The sequence below is a fragment of the Pelodiscus sinensis genome, chromosome 1, assembly GCF_049634645.1.
Source record: "Pelodiscus sinensis isolate JC-2024 chromosome 1, ASM4963464v1, whole genome shotgun sequence".
NCBI lineage: Eukaryota > Metazoa > Chordata > Testudines > Trionychidae > Pelodiscus > Pelodiscus sinensis.
Window position 1 is genome coordinate 163,178,873 of NC_134711.1, and position 16,045 is coordinate 163,194,917.

The 16,045-nt window shown below is 46.4% G+C and overlaps 1 protein-coding gene across 1 annotated transcript; it reads right to left on the reverse strand.

Moving 5' to 3' along the window:
- Window positions 1-312: 312 nt before the first annotated feature.
- ACP6 (acid phosphatase 6, lysophosphatidic) lies at window positions 313-12,134 on the reverse strand. The gene is made up of 10 exons (XM_006124243.3): window positions 11,521-12,134; window positions 6,866-6,994; window positions 6,655-6,785; window positions 6,027-6,106; window positions 5,012-5,099; window positions 3,004-3,136; window positions 1,950-2,050; window positions 1,184-1,279; window positions 786-951; window positions 313-487 (listed from the first exon to the last, which is right to left on the reverse strand). The coding sequence occupies exons 1-10, from the start codon at window positions 11,716-11,718 to the stop codon at window positions 359-361; spliced, it is 1,251 nt and encodes a 416-aa protein (XP_006124305.2). The 5' UTR covers window positions 11,719-12,134; the 3' UTR covers window positions 313-358.
- Window positions 12,135-16,045: the final 3,911 nt, after the last annotated feature.

Here is a 16,045-nt window from a genome sequence, read left to right on the forward strand (position 1 = left end):
AGAAGGCACTATTCCTCCTCCATGGCTGCAGCAGTGAAGCAGGCCAAGTTTCTCTCCTCCTTAGCTATCTTTAGCTGCTTTCAAAGTGACACACTCTCTAAATGCCATGTTCTGACAATAGTTCATCCTAGCAGATGAGCTATCCAGCTGGGAGGCGGAGTTCTACATTTCACACCCTGCCTTCTCTTGCTACAAGTGCATATGCTAGCAGCTGTACGTACTGGACCTGCAGAGTCCTGTATCTGGCATGAACAGGTTTAGTCACCTTCCTAGTGATTCATGAGATGGAGGAAAGAATTCCAACACCAAAGGTTAAGCAGGAAATGGAGTTTTATTTAAAAACAATTTATGAATTAATTTACTGCTCCTCCTCCACCTGGGAGCAAAGGACACTGTACTCTTCTGGACTTACAGCATAGTGGGATAGAGCACTTAGAAATTCCTCCAGGGGGCAGAGACCAGCTCTACATCCTCTTGCCACTTGTTCCTGCAGAGGCACAATCAAGTTTCCACCCAATTAATAAGTGACTAGTTCTTGTGCTGCCCAAATCCCTTGTACAATTTCAACTAGGCAAGTTGAGGCAGAGCTTAAAGAACTTTGGCCTGGCCTCTGAGCCAGTGGAACTTTTTGGCAGACAGAAGGAGGTTCCTGCCCAGCCATGTTGTCCGTGAGTATTTTATTGTGCAATCAGAATGTGTCTCATTCCACTGCTTAGAGGGCTGGAATTCTGCCGCAAAGCCTACTGTCTAGCACTTGAATTGCAAAGGATCCACTGAATCCTTACCTCTCCCTGGTAAGACAGACGAACAAACCATTCTTTGGACTGCTGATGCTGATACAGTTCCACTGTCACATCTGCAGCATAGGGTGGCCACTTGTGGTCAAAGGTCCCCAGTGCCATCAACAGAGGGATGAGAGTAATGTCATGAGCAGCATAGAGTATGAGCTTTCTGTGTGAGGGTGGGGGAGAGAATAAAAGAAACGTTTTTAATTTATTTCTTGTGGATCTCTATCAGCTGCATGTCTTTGCTAATAGAGAATTAGCTTTTAAAACTAGCAAATGGTTACATACGTAGCCATTCCTTTACTCACACATACTCAATGTTTAAGGGAATTGGCTCTTTACACATGCAACCAATCAGAACCGATGGTAGCTGGGCAGACAATTATATTGTCCTATACCTGGCTTTTGTAGCAGGAGCTGATGGATTCACTGCTTTCACAATATTATCATTCAGTGCATAGAGAAGAGGACCAACGCTCATCTGGAGAACCTCTCTAGAACAGATGGAATTTGAAATTAGCCTGAACAAAAAACTGATCTATACATTTAAAAAAAACGGTGTGAACTCTCATAGGATAGATTATTTCATTTCCCCATTTGGTTTACTCTGGTATAGGGACATTCAAACTAGGGGCTGTGATCTGTATTGGGGTCATGATTATACCCTCCATTTCTGGATGGCTTCAGAGAAATGGGGAATCCTGAAACATTTTCTTTTAATGCAAGGTCAACAAATGGAAAGGTTCAGAACCACTGCCCTAATGGAAAGGGACAGCATCCCCACCACCAGACAATAGCTTCTGGCTGTTTTTTTTTATATTATTAAAGGAAAACAAATACTGTGTCCTGTGGTATGACTTCTTACAAATAAATGTGACACAGTTACTCAGCTGTGTGTATCAGCTGGTTTGGTCTGTAAGTCCTGTGTTGCAGGCCAGGAAGGTACCCTTCTCAGTGGTATCAACCTCTCTCTTCACAGCCCTGCTGTGTATTACAGGTGATGATCTGTGGGCTAAATGCCTGGTGGGATTCAGCTCTCTCACGTCTGAAATGACATCCTGAAAAAGGGATTCTTTGCTCCTCCAGCCTTCCATACTGGAACCTTCCCCTTTCAAACTAGTGAAGGGCAGAACTATCCTTCAGGCTTTAGTTATGAGATGTCACCTTGAATTATGTTCCATGATGTACAGTACTGAGTCGACAGACCGACGTTCAATCATTTTTAGGAAATTTTTCATCACGGGGCAGCTGGGCAAGTCATGTACCTGAAAGAATACACGGTGCGTAACAACCAGCACGTAACCACTCAAAAGCAAGGACCTACACCCACACTCATACCTAAACACTGGTATTCATGGGCTAAGTTTCACAATATGCACACTTCATAGGTCTGCACTTGCTGTAGAAACTAACTTGTAATGGGCATTAAGAGTTTCTTTTAATATAAGGAGCTGGCCCTTACACCAATTGTAAGGTTTATACATATTTCTCCTTAAGCTTTCACTCACATAAAGAGCACTGAATGCGCTCTTAACACCTGGGATGGAGATACAGAGCTATTCTGCTGCCAGCTAGCCCAAGTGCATCCTATTAATAGCTCTGATGTACAATAGGGATACATGAAGGGTTTTGAGTCTCTTCCTTTGAGACCGGGTTCTACGTAAGTTAACAATAAAGGCAAATCTCAGGAAGGCAATACATTTAGATTAACTACTGTGGTAGAGCCTGGTAAAAATGCCACCTGCCCATAGGCCCAGTTCCTGGCATGCTGATTAGAGCTAGGTAAATAAAAGTAGGAGAAAACTTTGCAAATATATAGGCCAATATTTGAATTATTTACTGAGCTTTGTAATCAGAGTGAAGGAAGAAAAATATTTCTTGAATATTTTATTTCACGGGTTAGGGAGAACTTGCTATTTAAATAAATTTTCTGTTCTATAATCATGTGCTCGCAACACTCAATGGTTAGAGAAGAGGGTGCTCTGAACCTTGCAGAATCATACTTCCTACTGAAACAATCTTCCTCGAGCTGCTACTAGGGGCGGCATCCGGCCAACTGGGCTGCACAGGCAGATGCCTGTGTAACAAAACTGATTTTAGGGGGCTCGGCCCATGCACAGGGATCTACCCGTGTGGCTCAGCTTGCAGGATAGGGGCCTGAAACAGGAACCATCCAAGGCTATTTCTATGACATTGCTGCAATTCCATCCAACCTCACCTGCTCAGCAAAAATGTTGTCAAGCAGAAGAAAAAAATCCACAGACTTCTCACTTTCAATCCCCATCTCCTCTCGAATCGTCTTCAGATCATCAGAGATGCCTGGCTGCAACAAGACACTTTCCATTTTACCCCTGTCAAGGAAAAGAAAGCTTTTTAGATCCTCAGGCACTTAGAGGAAACAAGATAGCTGCAACAGAACCTCCTGCTGGGTGGGTAGGGCTCTCTTCCAGGCCTGAGAGCAAAGAGAATGGAAACAGCTGAGTGCTGGATTGAGTCCCAGTGTTTGGAATGCTGACACTAGAAGTGACAGATTCTCAGTGTCTGAGTTGATGCCAAGACTTCAGATTTGTCATTAGAACTCCAACCTGGGGATGGGGGAGGAGATGTTAATTCCAAGGAGGAAAACTAAATGAGACACAAGCATTTCAAAAGAAAAGGACACACTTAGCCATGATTACATCTCAATTACTAATCTGTGTCACACTGGAACTCAGCCCACCTGCGCCTCCAGGGAGCACTCCTTTGCCAAACTAGCCTCACAAGGAAAGAGCAGTGAACAAAACTTCTACATTTGTTGTACAAGCAATGCAGAGTGACGCTTTAAGCTAACGTGGCCTAAAACCTTCCACAAGCAGCCCCTCTTTTCAAATGTTTTTAAATATTGCCAAACTTCAACCCTTTGGGCTGAGAATGAGGGCAGGAGTTTCAGCAAAAACTCTTCAACCATTTCCCAGAACTAGATTAGCAGAAAACAGCTTTATTAATATTAAAAGGGAAAAAAGGCTGGCCATTTCTTTCACCAGCTCTAGCACTTCACCCCTGGAGCAGGGACTACCAGCTTGACAGGCCTTTGAGTCAGGAAAGTGTTTTGCTGTTCCCCTGAAAATTCAGCAATCCTGCCCAAAATTTTACACGCATACAGTTGTTTCAGTGCTTGCTTCTTAGTTTTGTCAATGTTCCAGCAGCAGTGTGCAAGTTCTCAGGCCTCACTGAGCTACCTGCAACAGTTAGCCTACTTGCCTGCCTGCTCCTTAGTCCTGGCCTCATCAAATACACCCTACACTGCAAAGCAAGCATTCAGTTGTTATATACCAGAATTAAGGTTGTCTCTCTGCGCGAATGAATTCTGATCGTTTCTACTGTGCTATTGACAAAAGTGAGCGTCATTGTAATCCAAGACAAGCATGGTACATATGTGCAAAGGAGAAAGAGAGAGCACCAGCACTCTTAATTCTGGCATTTACTAACTTGAATGCCTGACTTTGCAACCTTAAAGTTCTTTTCATGTCAATTTTGATAAGAAAATATTTTAAGTTCTCAGATAAAATCTTTGTTAAAAAAGATGCCAAGCCTGTAAGGTAAGACTAGAAATGTTACATGGATGTTGTAATGATCCCAAAATGAAACACTATCACATCTTGGGTATTCAGAGTTTGGATTTATTTTAAATTTAATTCTAATGCATTGAAGGATGGAACTGCACAAGTAAGGCTCCCAAGACAGCTCAACTGTGCTGTGCAGGCATTCCATGCTATAACCATACAATTATGAGTACTCCTGGGGCACCTCAGAGACTAACAAAAATATATATAGTATCATGAGCTTTCGTGGGCAAAATCCACTTCATCAAATGAGCTCTTCTGATCAAGTGGGTTTTGCCCACAAAAGTTCAAGATACTATATATTTGTTAGTCTATAAAGTGTCACAAGAGTAGTTGCTGGTTTTAAAGTTACAGACTAACACAGCTACCCTCATATACAATTATGATTTGTGTACAAGTGTTTGCAGTGAGTAGATGAAACTGATCTTTCAAGATCCATTAAATAGTTACTCCCATAAAGTGGAAAAAATACAGTAGTGTCTGTCACTGGTACTTCATGCAGCTACACCTTAACAAGGAGCACCACTATTGTGATAGGAAGAATTCAGCGAATGAGAAAATTATGGTGCTTTAAGTAATTGACACTGTGGTCACCTTATATGGGATGATGTGACAAGGAATTACCTGCTCAAGTGTTTTAGGCGCTGGCAGTTCTGGTAATTAGGGTAGAGGATTTCAGTGCTTGCTTCATCAGTGACGATAGTGATAGGGCCTATAGAAAGGACAAGATGAGGCTTCTGTTAGCCTTAGCGCACACAGGTTTGCCTCATACTAGATTTCCTTTCACTAACACAGGAATGCAGAAATGGGCCTTTGTGCAAACCATTTCCCTACACAGTCAGTTTTGTTGTGCAAGGAAAATGACTGGTACCCTTGATCTGATGCCCTTCCAAGACTCTGCCAAATTCTATTTTTGTTAACCGTCACTGACATTGTGGTAATACCTAGAGACCATCCAGGTTGGGGGTCTCACTGTGCTACGCTGTGGGCATACCTACCGTAAGTGGCAAGTCTCTGTCCCCAAGAGTCTATTGCTGTAGGACTCTGTTTGTGTGTGGTACTTCGTATAGCTGAATTTAGTATTACTGTGGACTACTAAATGTATCCCTCCCTGAAGCCCACCAAGACAGCAGAAAAGTGACTTACCAGAACAAAGCTGCCAGGGCATTCAACCACAGAAACCAACAGCAAATGAGATGTTCTCAAGACAATCATAGCTCTAGGACATGCATCCTGAGACACTAGTCTCACATTAGTGAGCGTCAGGGTGCAGATGAAGGTGTTTCTGGATGGTCAAACTTTGAACAGGGCTTGGAAGGGCAGAATGTTCCAGTCTCTCTAGAGAGACATTTCAGACCTGACAATATAATGTGGCCTACTCTCCCTTTCTCATTGCCTGTTTCTGATGCCAGTAAATGCTGCAGACAAGCAGAGCAAGGGATCAAAGATGGGGATCAATATGAAGCCAAGGAAGAGACAGAGCAAAGGGCAATCTGACAATACGTGCACTAGGCAAAAGATCCTAGATGGAGGGGTGGGGAGACAGCGACATGAGGACCAGAGCAGTTGGGGTGTGGGAGAGTATGTAGGGTAGATAGGGTAGGAAGCACATCAACCAGACATGCTCCTCTCCTGGTACCTTCTTTATGTTGCTGGAACAGTCCAGCTAGCAGACACCGTGTGGATTCCAGGTTGCGAACAATATTAGTGGAACGGACACTGAAAGAGAAAAAGTAGCTTGTTAAACAGTGACATGGGTCTTCCTCCTGTAAACAAGGCCACATCCAAGAACACGTTGTAGGACACGGGACCTTGATCTCACATGAATCAGCAGCTCCAGATATCCACTGTCAACATTAGCATCACTTAAATGGCAATTCAGACACCTGATGAGAGAATTGCGTGCAATGGTTCCCAAACTTTTGTACTGGTGACCCCTTTCACACAGCAAGCCACTAAGTGTGACCCCACCTTACAATTTAAAAACACTTTTAAAAAATGTAATACTATTACAAATGCTGGAGGGGAGGCAGAGCTTGGGGCTGGAGACTGACAGCTTGTGATTCTCCCACTTAGCCTGGTGTGACTCCCAAGTATGAGAACCCCTGCGCTAGAGACTCCAAGTTGTACTGGCCATGTGGGAGGCATCAGATGCCTGCAATGAGCAGTGTGATACACCGGGGGAGGAGTGTGTAGTCAGGGAGCCTTCATCCAAGAGGTAAAAAAGCAGTTGTGGGGGACACATGCAGAAATTTTCAGAAACTCACAAAACCTCGGAAGGATTGAACACCGGAGACAGAAAATTGATCTTCTCCACATAGCTTCGCCTCAGTCTTTCCCCCAGGACAAACATCTGCTGCATCCCCACTGTTGTCAGCTGCCCAGCAATGACTCCACCCTGGGGAGAGAAACAGCAATCACCATTCAGTGCATGGAAAGATACAAGTCTTGCAAAGGGAACAGGGAAGAGTTTCTCACGTTCAGGGTGGTCTTTTTGTATTGATCTTCATAGGGAGAGTGGGGTTTTGGCCCACCAGAGAGGTCAGTTACTATGTAATCCAACTGGGTTTGAGCGGGGACTTCTAACAGAGCTGGGCGCCACTCCACCTGTCGCAAAAAACAAAAGAGAAATGATTCAGTAGAAAATAATAATCTGCAATGGCATCAGAACTACCCTGGGCTACACCAAAGCCTGGGAGAACACAAGTGCACTATCTCTGTGATACTGAGACAGGATCAAGTGATATATAGTCCATGACTCCAGCATCTCCTGGTATTTAGCAAGCATCTTGGAGTGTATGGTGGTAGGTCGTCGGAGAGCCTCCACTACCACAACATGCAACATCACCTCTGTATTGGCTCTGGGAAGCACCAGCACTGAGACAGCCATACTTCCCTAACAGCTGAAGTAGTAACAGATCACACCTGCTACTAACAGCACACTGAATTTCTTCTTGAGCTAAATGGTAGAGCGAATATCCTCAGATTCAAGAGGTCCCAGTCAGAGTCCATAAAAAGCCAGGTCAATCACAATGATGCCCAGGTAATTGGGGTCGTGTACAGCCTGCTCACTATAGCAGCCTGCATACAAGTGCTCATTGCCCCGGAACAAATCTGTGTGTCTGAGTATTACGAGTTGAGCACATTGTTCAAGTGGCAAACAGAAACGGTTTTGCCACTTGAAGGGCAGGGTGCATGAAAGGGATGAGCTATACTGCTGTGCTCTACTGGCAACTAATGGATTGGACTCCAGAGGGTGAGTGTGCGCTTTGGAATCTGAAGGCTTCCCCAGCCAGATTTCTTACAAACAACAGTACATTTATTGTATCCAGCATAGCTGCCAGCAATACAGAAGGCAAAAGCTGGACCTAGCCAATTTTCCCCCCAAATCCCAATATCTTATTTTGGGTGCCCTATTTCAAGGTAGCTCGAGTGACAACACTCCTGAAAAAAAACCAGAGGCATCTAGACAAAAATGGCCTCAAACCCCCAAGTTGTTACTCTAGATCTAGCCATTTTTACTCTTCCCTAGATTTGTGCCAACTAGAACAGAAAACCGAAGGCAATGTCCATTGTACTAATACAAAGAAGGTGTGGACTCTGATGGATTTTGGTTCAAAAGGGCAGTAAAAATTTGGATCTAGCTGGTATCTGGCAAACATGCAATTAAAAGTGGCTTTGTGCATTTAAACAGATACATCTCTTCTACAGTAACAATATGCAGTTACATATGTTTGGAGAAAATGTGACATTGTAGTTGAATCTCTGCACTTACAACATGACGCTACTTGAGTTGGAAGTGACACACATACACCTTTTTGAGTGTCAGATGCCAACGTTATTTTATATCAGATACTGAGTGTGACTAAGGATAGGACGTCAACAGCTTCTCAGTACACAAAAGGGTATTTATAGTATTTCCGTGTAGTTAAATTAGTGAGCACAATTATGAGTACTTACATATACAGTAATAAGACCCATTACTGCCCTCAGCTATGCACCCACACTGACTTGAATAGGACATATTTGGGCACTCAATATTAACTACATTTTAAATTACTACATTAGAATCTTGCTAAACTACAACTTCTTAATTCCTACATTTAAATAAATGGTGTGAATCCTCTTCTCAGCAAAGATGTAACAGCAGACTCCTGTAAATGAGGTTTCATAGTGCCAAGACTTCATTACTTTTGCACATTATTAGAGAGTATGTTTACTACTATGCCATGTTGTATAAATAATGAAAATTAAACTACAGCTGTCACAATAAATGAATAGAGAACACTACAATGAAATAGCTTTGTTATTCCATTCACTTCCTAATTAAAAAAAATCAGTGCTTGGTAATGGGACTCCCTGTTGTCACACCAAATGAGCAAGGCCTTATGGTACTGTTAACTGCATCTAACTTTAATTAATTACTATTTTATCCAATAATGCTATTTTTTTTCCAGGATGGTATCCTAACAATTCTGACTCCCTTTATCCTGCTTGGATTTGTGTATACATCTATTTGAATCAGAGATCTATCTCATTCCCGTTTTAAAGACAGACATTACACCACCCCTTGCTAACTTAACTAAGTTACAGATTTGATAGCAGTCTAGGCCACATTTGGACCCAAATGCTCATATGCACAGTTGCACTGAACACACTAACATCAAATATGATTTGACCAACACTAGAGAAGATGCTCCTTGTCCTTCCATCACACCAACTTCATTTATTGTCTACATAAACAGCAAAAACCTAAGGTTAGGGGCAAAAACAGACAGGTTCTGATAGGCTCCAATTACCACATGCAGGAGTTGGAAGATGCACTAAGTCTGAATCCCTGACAGTGCAAATGTCTCTGAAGCAGGGCACTGACTACGTCTGGGAGGTAAAACGTCATTAGAGTTTTGGGTCCAAAGCCCTTCCCTAGGAATTCCAGGTGTTCTCATGCGATACCCCTAACAAACAAAACAAGTCTAGGCCAGATAGCCCCACCACATGGTGGCACCATTGCCCAATGTTAGATTCAAGAACCACCAGGCTCCCCAAGACAAAGAACTGCCATATCTTCAGAAGCTTCAGGGGGTAGCCAAGTTAGTCTGTACAGGATAAACTTAAAAAACAAAAACTGGCCTGGTAGCCAACCCCATCCTGTTCATCATCTTTTCCCCTCTTGATAAACCACACTGCCACTTCCCTAAAACGTAACTGCTCTTTCCTTATAAATAAATGCACATGGCGAGGTAAGGGAGAATGAGCACTTTCTTTTAATACTAGTTGTCATTATACTTAGAAATTGATATTGAGTTGTGGGAGAAAATTAACAATTAAGTGGATCCAGCAGTGGATTTTCCTGCTCTTCCCCCATGCTTTATTGCATGAGAATGAACTGGGAACCAGACTTTTCTAGTGCAAGGGCACTGAATGTAAGCGGTTTTTGTGGGAAGCTAGCATGGCCGGATCAGTGGTTCTCACACTTTTTTTTGTGAGTGGACCACCTGACAGACCACTTAATGATTTTTCTAAATGTCTCTCCCCCTCTGCAGCAGCTACTAAGATGGGGCTGGGAAGCAGGGGATCTCTAACCAGCCACAGCAGGCAGAGCTGAGGCCGGGAAGGAGAGCTCTCTCTCCCAGGCAGCCACAGTCCTGGAGCTGGGGAAAGATTGCTTCTTTCTCTGGCTGCCACAATCCTGCATATCCCAAATTACCCCTCTGCCCCTCTTCTTACCCCACTGGGGCTCACCTACCACCTATTTCCCCAGATACCTCATTAGTGGAGCTACCTCTGTGTGGCTCTACTAACTGGGGAGGTGGCCCTTCCTTCTCTCATGTGCAGCTGCCCAAGTGCACACCTTAGAGTGAGGGAGCTATCCACAGACCAACTGAATGGAGCTTGTGGATTATGGATCACAGTTTGAGAACCTCTAGCTTAATAGACACAGGGTTAGGAGACCTAACTTCCAGTCCTAACTGTGCTGCAGGGAGATCATATGCAAGTCACACCCCCTTGTGCCTCAGTTTCCCCACATGCAAAATGGGGATAGTGATACCTCCCTTGTAAAACACTTTGAAATCTACTATATATTTGAGAGAATGTGCGCACCTATCCGTCATTGTGTCCATCCATCCATCTATGAGTCCGTGTACTCAAGAACTCCTAAACAGCAAGAGCTAGGACCACCAAAGTTGATATGCAGCCTCCTCTTATCATAACTTAAAGCAAAGTCAGGATTTGGTTGACAATGGGATGTGCTGTGAAATATGATTGTTTCTCATCAAACAGAAAGGAAGGAAGGGTGTGTAGCAGGGACAGTTACCCTCACAAATGACTACAGGGGAGCAGCCACCAGCCAGCAGCATAGTCCCTGCAATTCTGACCTGCCTCAGGGAGTAGCCACTGGCTGGCCGGCCAGCGTGGCCTCTGCTTGGTCCCAAGGAGCAGCTGGTCTGTCCCACCCCTGCTGCCCTGACCTGGTGAAAAGCCACTACCCATGCCATGCTGCCCCCAGGGAGAAACTGCCAGCCACCCTCACTCCTTGCCCTGAGCCCCCACCTCCTGCTCTGACTCCTACACTCCCTGGTCTGAACCCCTCCTCACCCCCAACTCTGATTCCTGCACTCCCCCACACCTTCAGTCCCTTGTCCTGAGCCCCCCCACATCCACGTGCCCCTGCCATGGCTCCTGCAACTCCCACCATGAAGGATCCATGCAACACCAGGTAAGTCTTCTAATCTAGTAATAAAAAAAGAAGTATTATTAAATGATAAAATTTGGGAACCAAAATAGTGTTGGGACTGGAAGGATCCAAATGCTAGATCTGCAACTTTGCTACTCTAATTGATCTGTCAGGGTCTACATTTTACTATTGTTTTGTCACCAGCTATACTTGTTTATAAATATGGTACAACAATTGGGAATTCAGAGCTGAGCTGGACAAAAATTAGATGGAGTCCGATTTTACTCTCAGCCAAACTTTTAAAAAAACAAGGCATTTCACTGTAATCTACTCCATTGCTCTGGTATTCACCCTGGCACTGTGGAGTGTCCCCTCTCTGCCCCCACGATCCGGAGGCAGCAGCTTCTTCTGCTCCTCAGATCAGTTCCCTCCGGAGTCTCCAGTAGCCCCCTCTCACCTGCTCTTGTTTCGGGACGGGTCTTAAAGGAGTGCGAGCTCCATGCCGAAATATGACCTGGACCAACTTCAGCTCCAGCTGGTGGCGGGTGCTGCTGTGCTGAGTTTTGTCCCTTCGCAGCTCAGCCACGACTACCCGCTTCTGGTGCACGCAGAAGGCCAGGGTGCCCAGGAGCCCCACTCGAGCCCAGAGCCCCATGAGGAGGGAGGGGCTGTGCTCCCTACAGGTGCCGCTTGCAGACGAGCAGCCTTGTGCAAATGCCCCGCCCTGGGCAGGGAGGAGGCGGACGGGGGGAAAGGTGAGCAGACAGCACGTGAGACAAACCAGGACAGTCCCCGCAGTCGGGAGGGGCTGGATACCTGCGCCCCGAGGACAAAGCCCCTAGTGGGGGGGCGGGGGCGTCTGGTCACCCTGGGGGGGCGGGAGAAGGTCCCCCCCCCACTTTCCCTTCGCAGAACCCGGGCCGGGCTGAGCCCAGCTCCTCCCTCCCCGCCAGCCGGGGCGAGCGGAGGCAGCAGGGGCCGGGTGCAAAGGGAGGGTCACATCGCAGCTGCACCAGCCCGGGACCTTCCCCGCCGGCCGGGACCAGCTCGATCACCCCCCAGCCCGTGCAAAGAACGCAGCCACGCCTAGCATGCTGGGAAACGTAGTTCGCCCACCAGCCCGGGCTCTTGGCTGGGAGGCCGCGGAGGGACTACAACTCCCAGGGGGCGGCGCGGCGGGGCGGGGGTGGACGCCGCCTTCCCGGAGGCGCCCTATGTGGTCTCGTGTGAAAAGGGAGGTGGCCCGGGCACGAGACGGCGCACGCGCAAAAGACTGGCTGACGTTCTAGGGGCAAGTTCCGTGGCCCACGTGCTGCGCTGGCAGCGCCAGTCCCTTGAGTGCCGGGGCGCGAGGCGCGGCGGGGAGCGCATTGAGGCGGCCTGGGGGGGGCGGAGACGTATCGCGCTGCCGGCACTTCCCCCTCCGTTTTGCTGAGCAGAGCCCCGCCCCCCCCATTCCCTGCTCCCAGAGGCCCTGTTGCAGCCCGGTCCCTGCCAGCTCTTTACATGGCTCCCTGCTGGGTTTTTGACACGGCTTAGCCAGCTGTGGCCGGAGCTGGGTGCACTGGCTCGCTTCTAGCTCTGGTCCTACTACCCTCCACGCTGTCGAGGCAAGGCAACCCACTCTGCGTAATTCCTCTGCTCCAGCACCCCCCTGCCTCCCCATAGTTTGCCATGCACTGTCCACCACAAGATGTTCAGGAAGCGCCCTCCATCCTGCCTGTGGCGCAAATCCAAACCCCAACCATCAGACCTGGACTCACCTAATGTCTACACTTGAAAATTAATTTAGATTAAGGTAAGGTCTGAATTTAAAACACAATGGCTGTGTCTACATTGACGCGATCTTGCGCCAAAGTGGCCGCTTTTGCACAAAAACATGGTGCCTGTCTACACTGGCGGGGAGCTTTTGCGCAAGAACACTGACGTTCTTATGTATGAAATCAGGGCTTCTTGTGCACGAACTCTGATGCTCCCACTCAGGAATAAACCCTCTTGCACAAGAGGCCAGTGTAGACAGGCAACATGAATTTCTTGTGCAAGAAAGCCCGATGGTTAAAATGGCCATTGGAGCTTTCTGGTGCAAGAGAGCGTCTACGCTGGCACGGATGCTCTTGTGCAAAAGCACATCTCTTGCGCAAAGGCACATGCAAGTGTAGACGCTCTCTCCTTCTGTGCCTCCTGAATCCACTCTTGTCCAGTGGAGTGCTCTTGCCCTTCAGATCTGTTGGACACTGGGTCACCTGCTAGCATCATCCCTACCACTCCTTGGTGGGGCCTTGGAGATCTCCAAGTCCTGGAGCCTCCTAGGAAAATTCTGTATAATCTTACAGACCAGTCCAGACGTGCTGTGGAGAAACTTTTACAGCAGAACTACTCTTCTGGAACTCTGCTGATCTTCTTCATTTCCCTGCTGCCTGTGCTTCACTTACCTGCTCACCTGCCTGCTGCACTATCCTGCTTCAGTCACTTCATGGGAGGGTGGAGAGCATCAAGTAGGAATACAAAAGGAAACTAATTGAACAGTTATGCTACTACTATAATAGAAAATCCTTATTAAACAAAATGGGGAGTGCATTGTAATGCTGTCTGCTGTGGCTCAAGAGTGTCAGTACCAAGCTCAGGGCAGATGGTTAACCAGGGCACAAACCCCAAACTGTTTGTGAGGTCTTATACTTAGATTTCATCAACCAATTATCAAGTGTAAACTAGACACTACAACAGCCTTAATGTGGACATAAGAATGGCCATACTGGGTCAGACCAAGGATCCATCTAGCCCAGTATCCTGTCTTCTGACAGTGGCCAATGCCAGATGCCCTAGATGTACAGAACAGGAAATCATCACATGATCCCTTCCCTGTCACTCATTTCCAGCTTCTGACAATGGAAGCTGGGGACACCATTCCTGCCCATCCTGGCTAATAGCAATAGATGGACCTATCCTCCAATGTGGAGTTGCAGACAGCCCTTTTGGGAATTTGCATATCCTCTTTCGACACTCTAGTGTAGTCTAGATGAGCCCTCAGCGTTATCCCCATTTTACAGATAGGGGACTGAAGGACAGAGGGACTACGTGACTACTTTCTGAAGTCAGGTGAAAGAGTCAGGAATTAGATCCAAGACCTTCTGAGTGGCAATCCTGTGCCATTCTCAGAAGACCATCCTTCTTCAGCTCCCTAGACCAAGTGACGGACTAAAGTACCTCTTGGAGCATTCTTCTCTCTGACATGACAAAGTGGTCCCTGTGACTTTCTTTTCTACCAATTAGGGATGTTAAAATGCGGTTAATTGAGTAGTCAATGGAATTTCTCAACTAGTCAATAGGCACTTCCACATTCCTTCTTTGGGGCTCTTGTACATTTCAAAGGAGAAATGTGGAACTCCACGTACAGCTCGGGGCCAGCAGGAAGTCCCACTAACTCCAGGCTGCCTGCAGGTGCTTGCTTTGAAATGTACAACAGACCCCAGCTGGGGCTCTTGTGCATTTCAAAGCCATAGAGCCCAGATTCAGTGGGGGACTCAGAGTCCCCCACTGACCCTGGGCTCCATGCTGCGCTGCATGCCATGCGGAGCCCAGGATCAGATGGGGAGTCCCCAGCTGACCACGGATTCTGGGGAAATGCTGCACAGAGCCTGGGATCAGATGGGGAGTTCCCATCTGACACCTGGTTCCATGGCTGCCCCTTTGAAACATGGAGGTGGCATTTCAAAGGAGCAGCCGCCGCACAGCTGATCCCTGGCTCAGCTGTGCGGCGCTGCCCCTTTAAAATGTCACCTTGGGGAAATGTGCGGAACCTGGAGTCAGCTGGGAAGTCCCAGGGCTCTGCTGAAATGCCATGAGTAACCGGAGTCAACTGGGGAGTCCCCAGCTAACTCTGGGCTCTGCGGTGCTTTGGCATTTTAAAGGGGTAGCGCACAGCAGACTGCTGATATATATTACAGTGGTGTGGTCTCATGAAGCTGGCAGGATTTGGGTGCACAGAGAAGGACAAAGATCAGGGAATGAGCAGGCTTGAAGATAGGGGTCAGCAAACTGCATAGAATATAGAGGAAGGAGGTCAGGTTGGAGTGGTTACCAAGAAGTCAGTCTGTGTATGCATGGCCAGTATGCCAGCTACAATTGCAGCACTTCTGTGAATAGTCCTGTTAATGAAGAATCAGTTTAGTTTTATGGTCATGGAGTCCTTGAATTTTATTAACCCAGCAGGCAGTATGTGAAACATGGAGGAGAGGAGAAAATAGAGAGAAATAAAGGGGAATGAACAGGAGTGAGGAGGAAAGTGGGACCAAGACAATGAAACAGGGAGAAAGAAGAAGCTGCCCCAAACTTTGGGTGTGTGTGAATGTGGTCAGGAAAAGAATTATGTTTTCTGGCAGAAAATAAATGTGTGAAGGGATTAGTAAAAAGAGTGAAAATAGCAGAACAGCAAGCAAGAGAGAATGGAATTATGGAATGTAAATGTAGAAAGGAAAAGCAAGGAAACAGGCCCACTTTTAGACTAGTGAATCCTCTTAATTCATGTTGTTTTCTGTGCTAGTATTTCCCTGGCAGATAGCCCACAGCTCTGTAAATCTCCTGAGAGAGAGACAGCATAATGTTGTCTCTCTGAGGACTGGACTCTTGCTGCATCGTTCCATTCCTGTTAAGCGTATATTTTAAAATATAACATGCCACAGCAGGTGTGTGCAATTAGAGGAGGGCTCCCCAAAATAGCATTAGGGGCGGCTGTCCATTTTTTAGCATATGGCGTTGCCCTTTTCCCCTTTGTCCAACTGTGCAGAAATTTATTCTAAGATGCTTTATATTTACAAAATTTTTTTCTAACTAACCTGTTTTTCCCTCCTTTGTCTATATTAATATGATCAGGAAAAAGGAGAATTGCTATTTAAAATACCAACCTTAATGTGATTTGTGTTACTGGTATGAGTTAATTCTTCTCCAATAGCTAAACAGCTTGAAGGCAAACTCGCCTCCCAAAA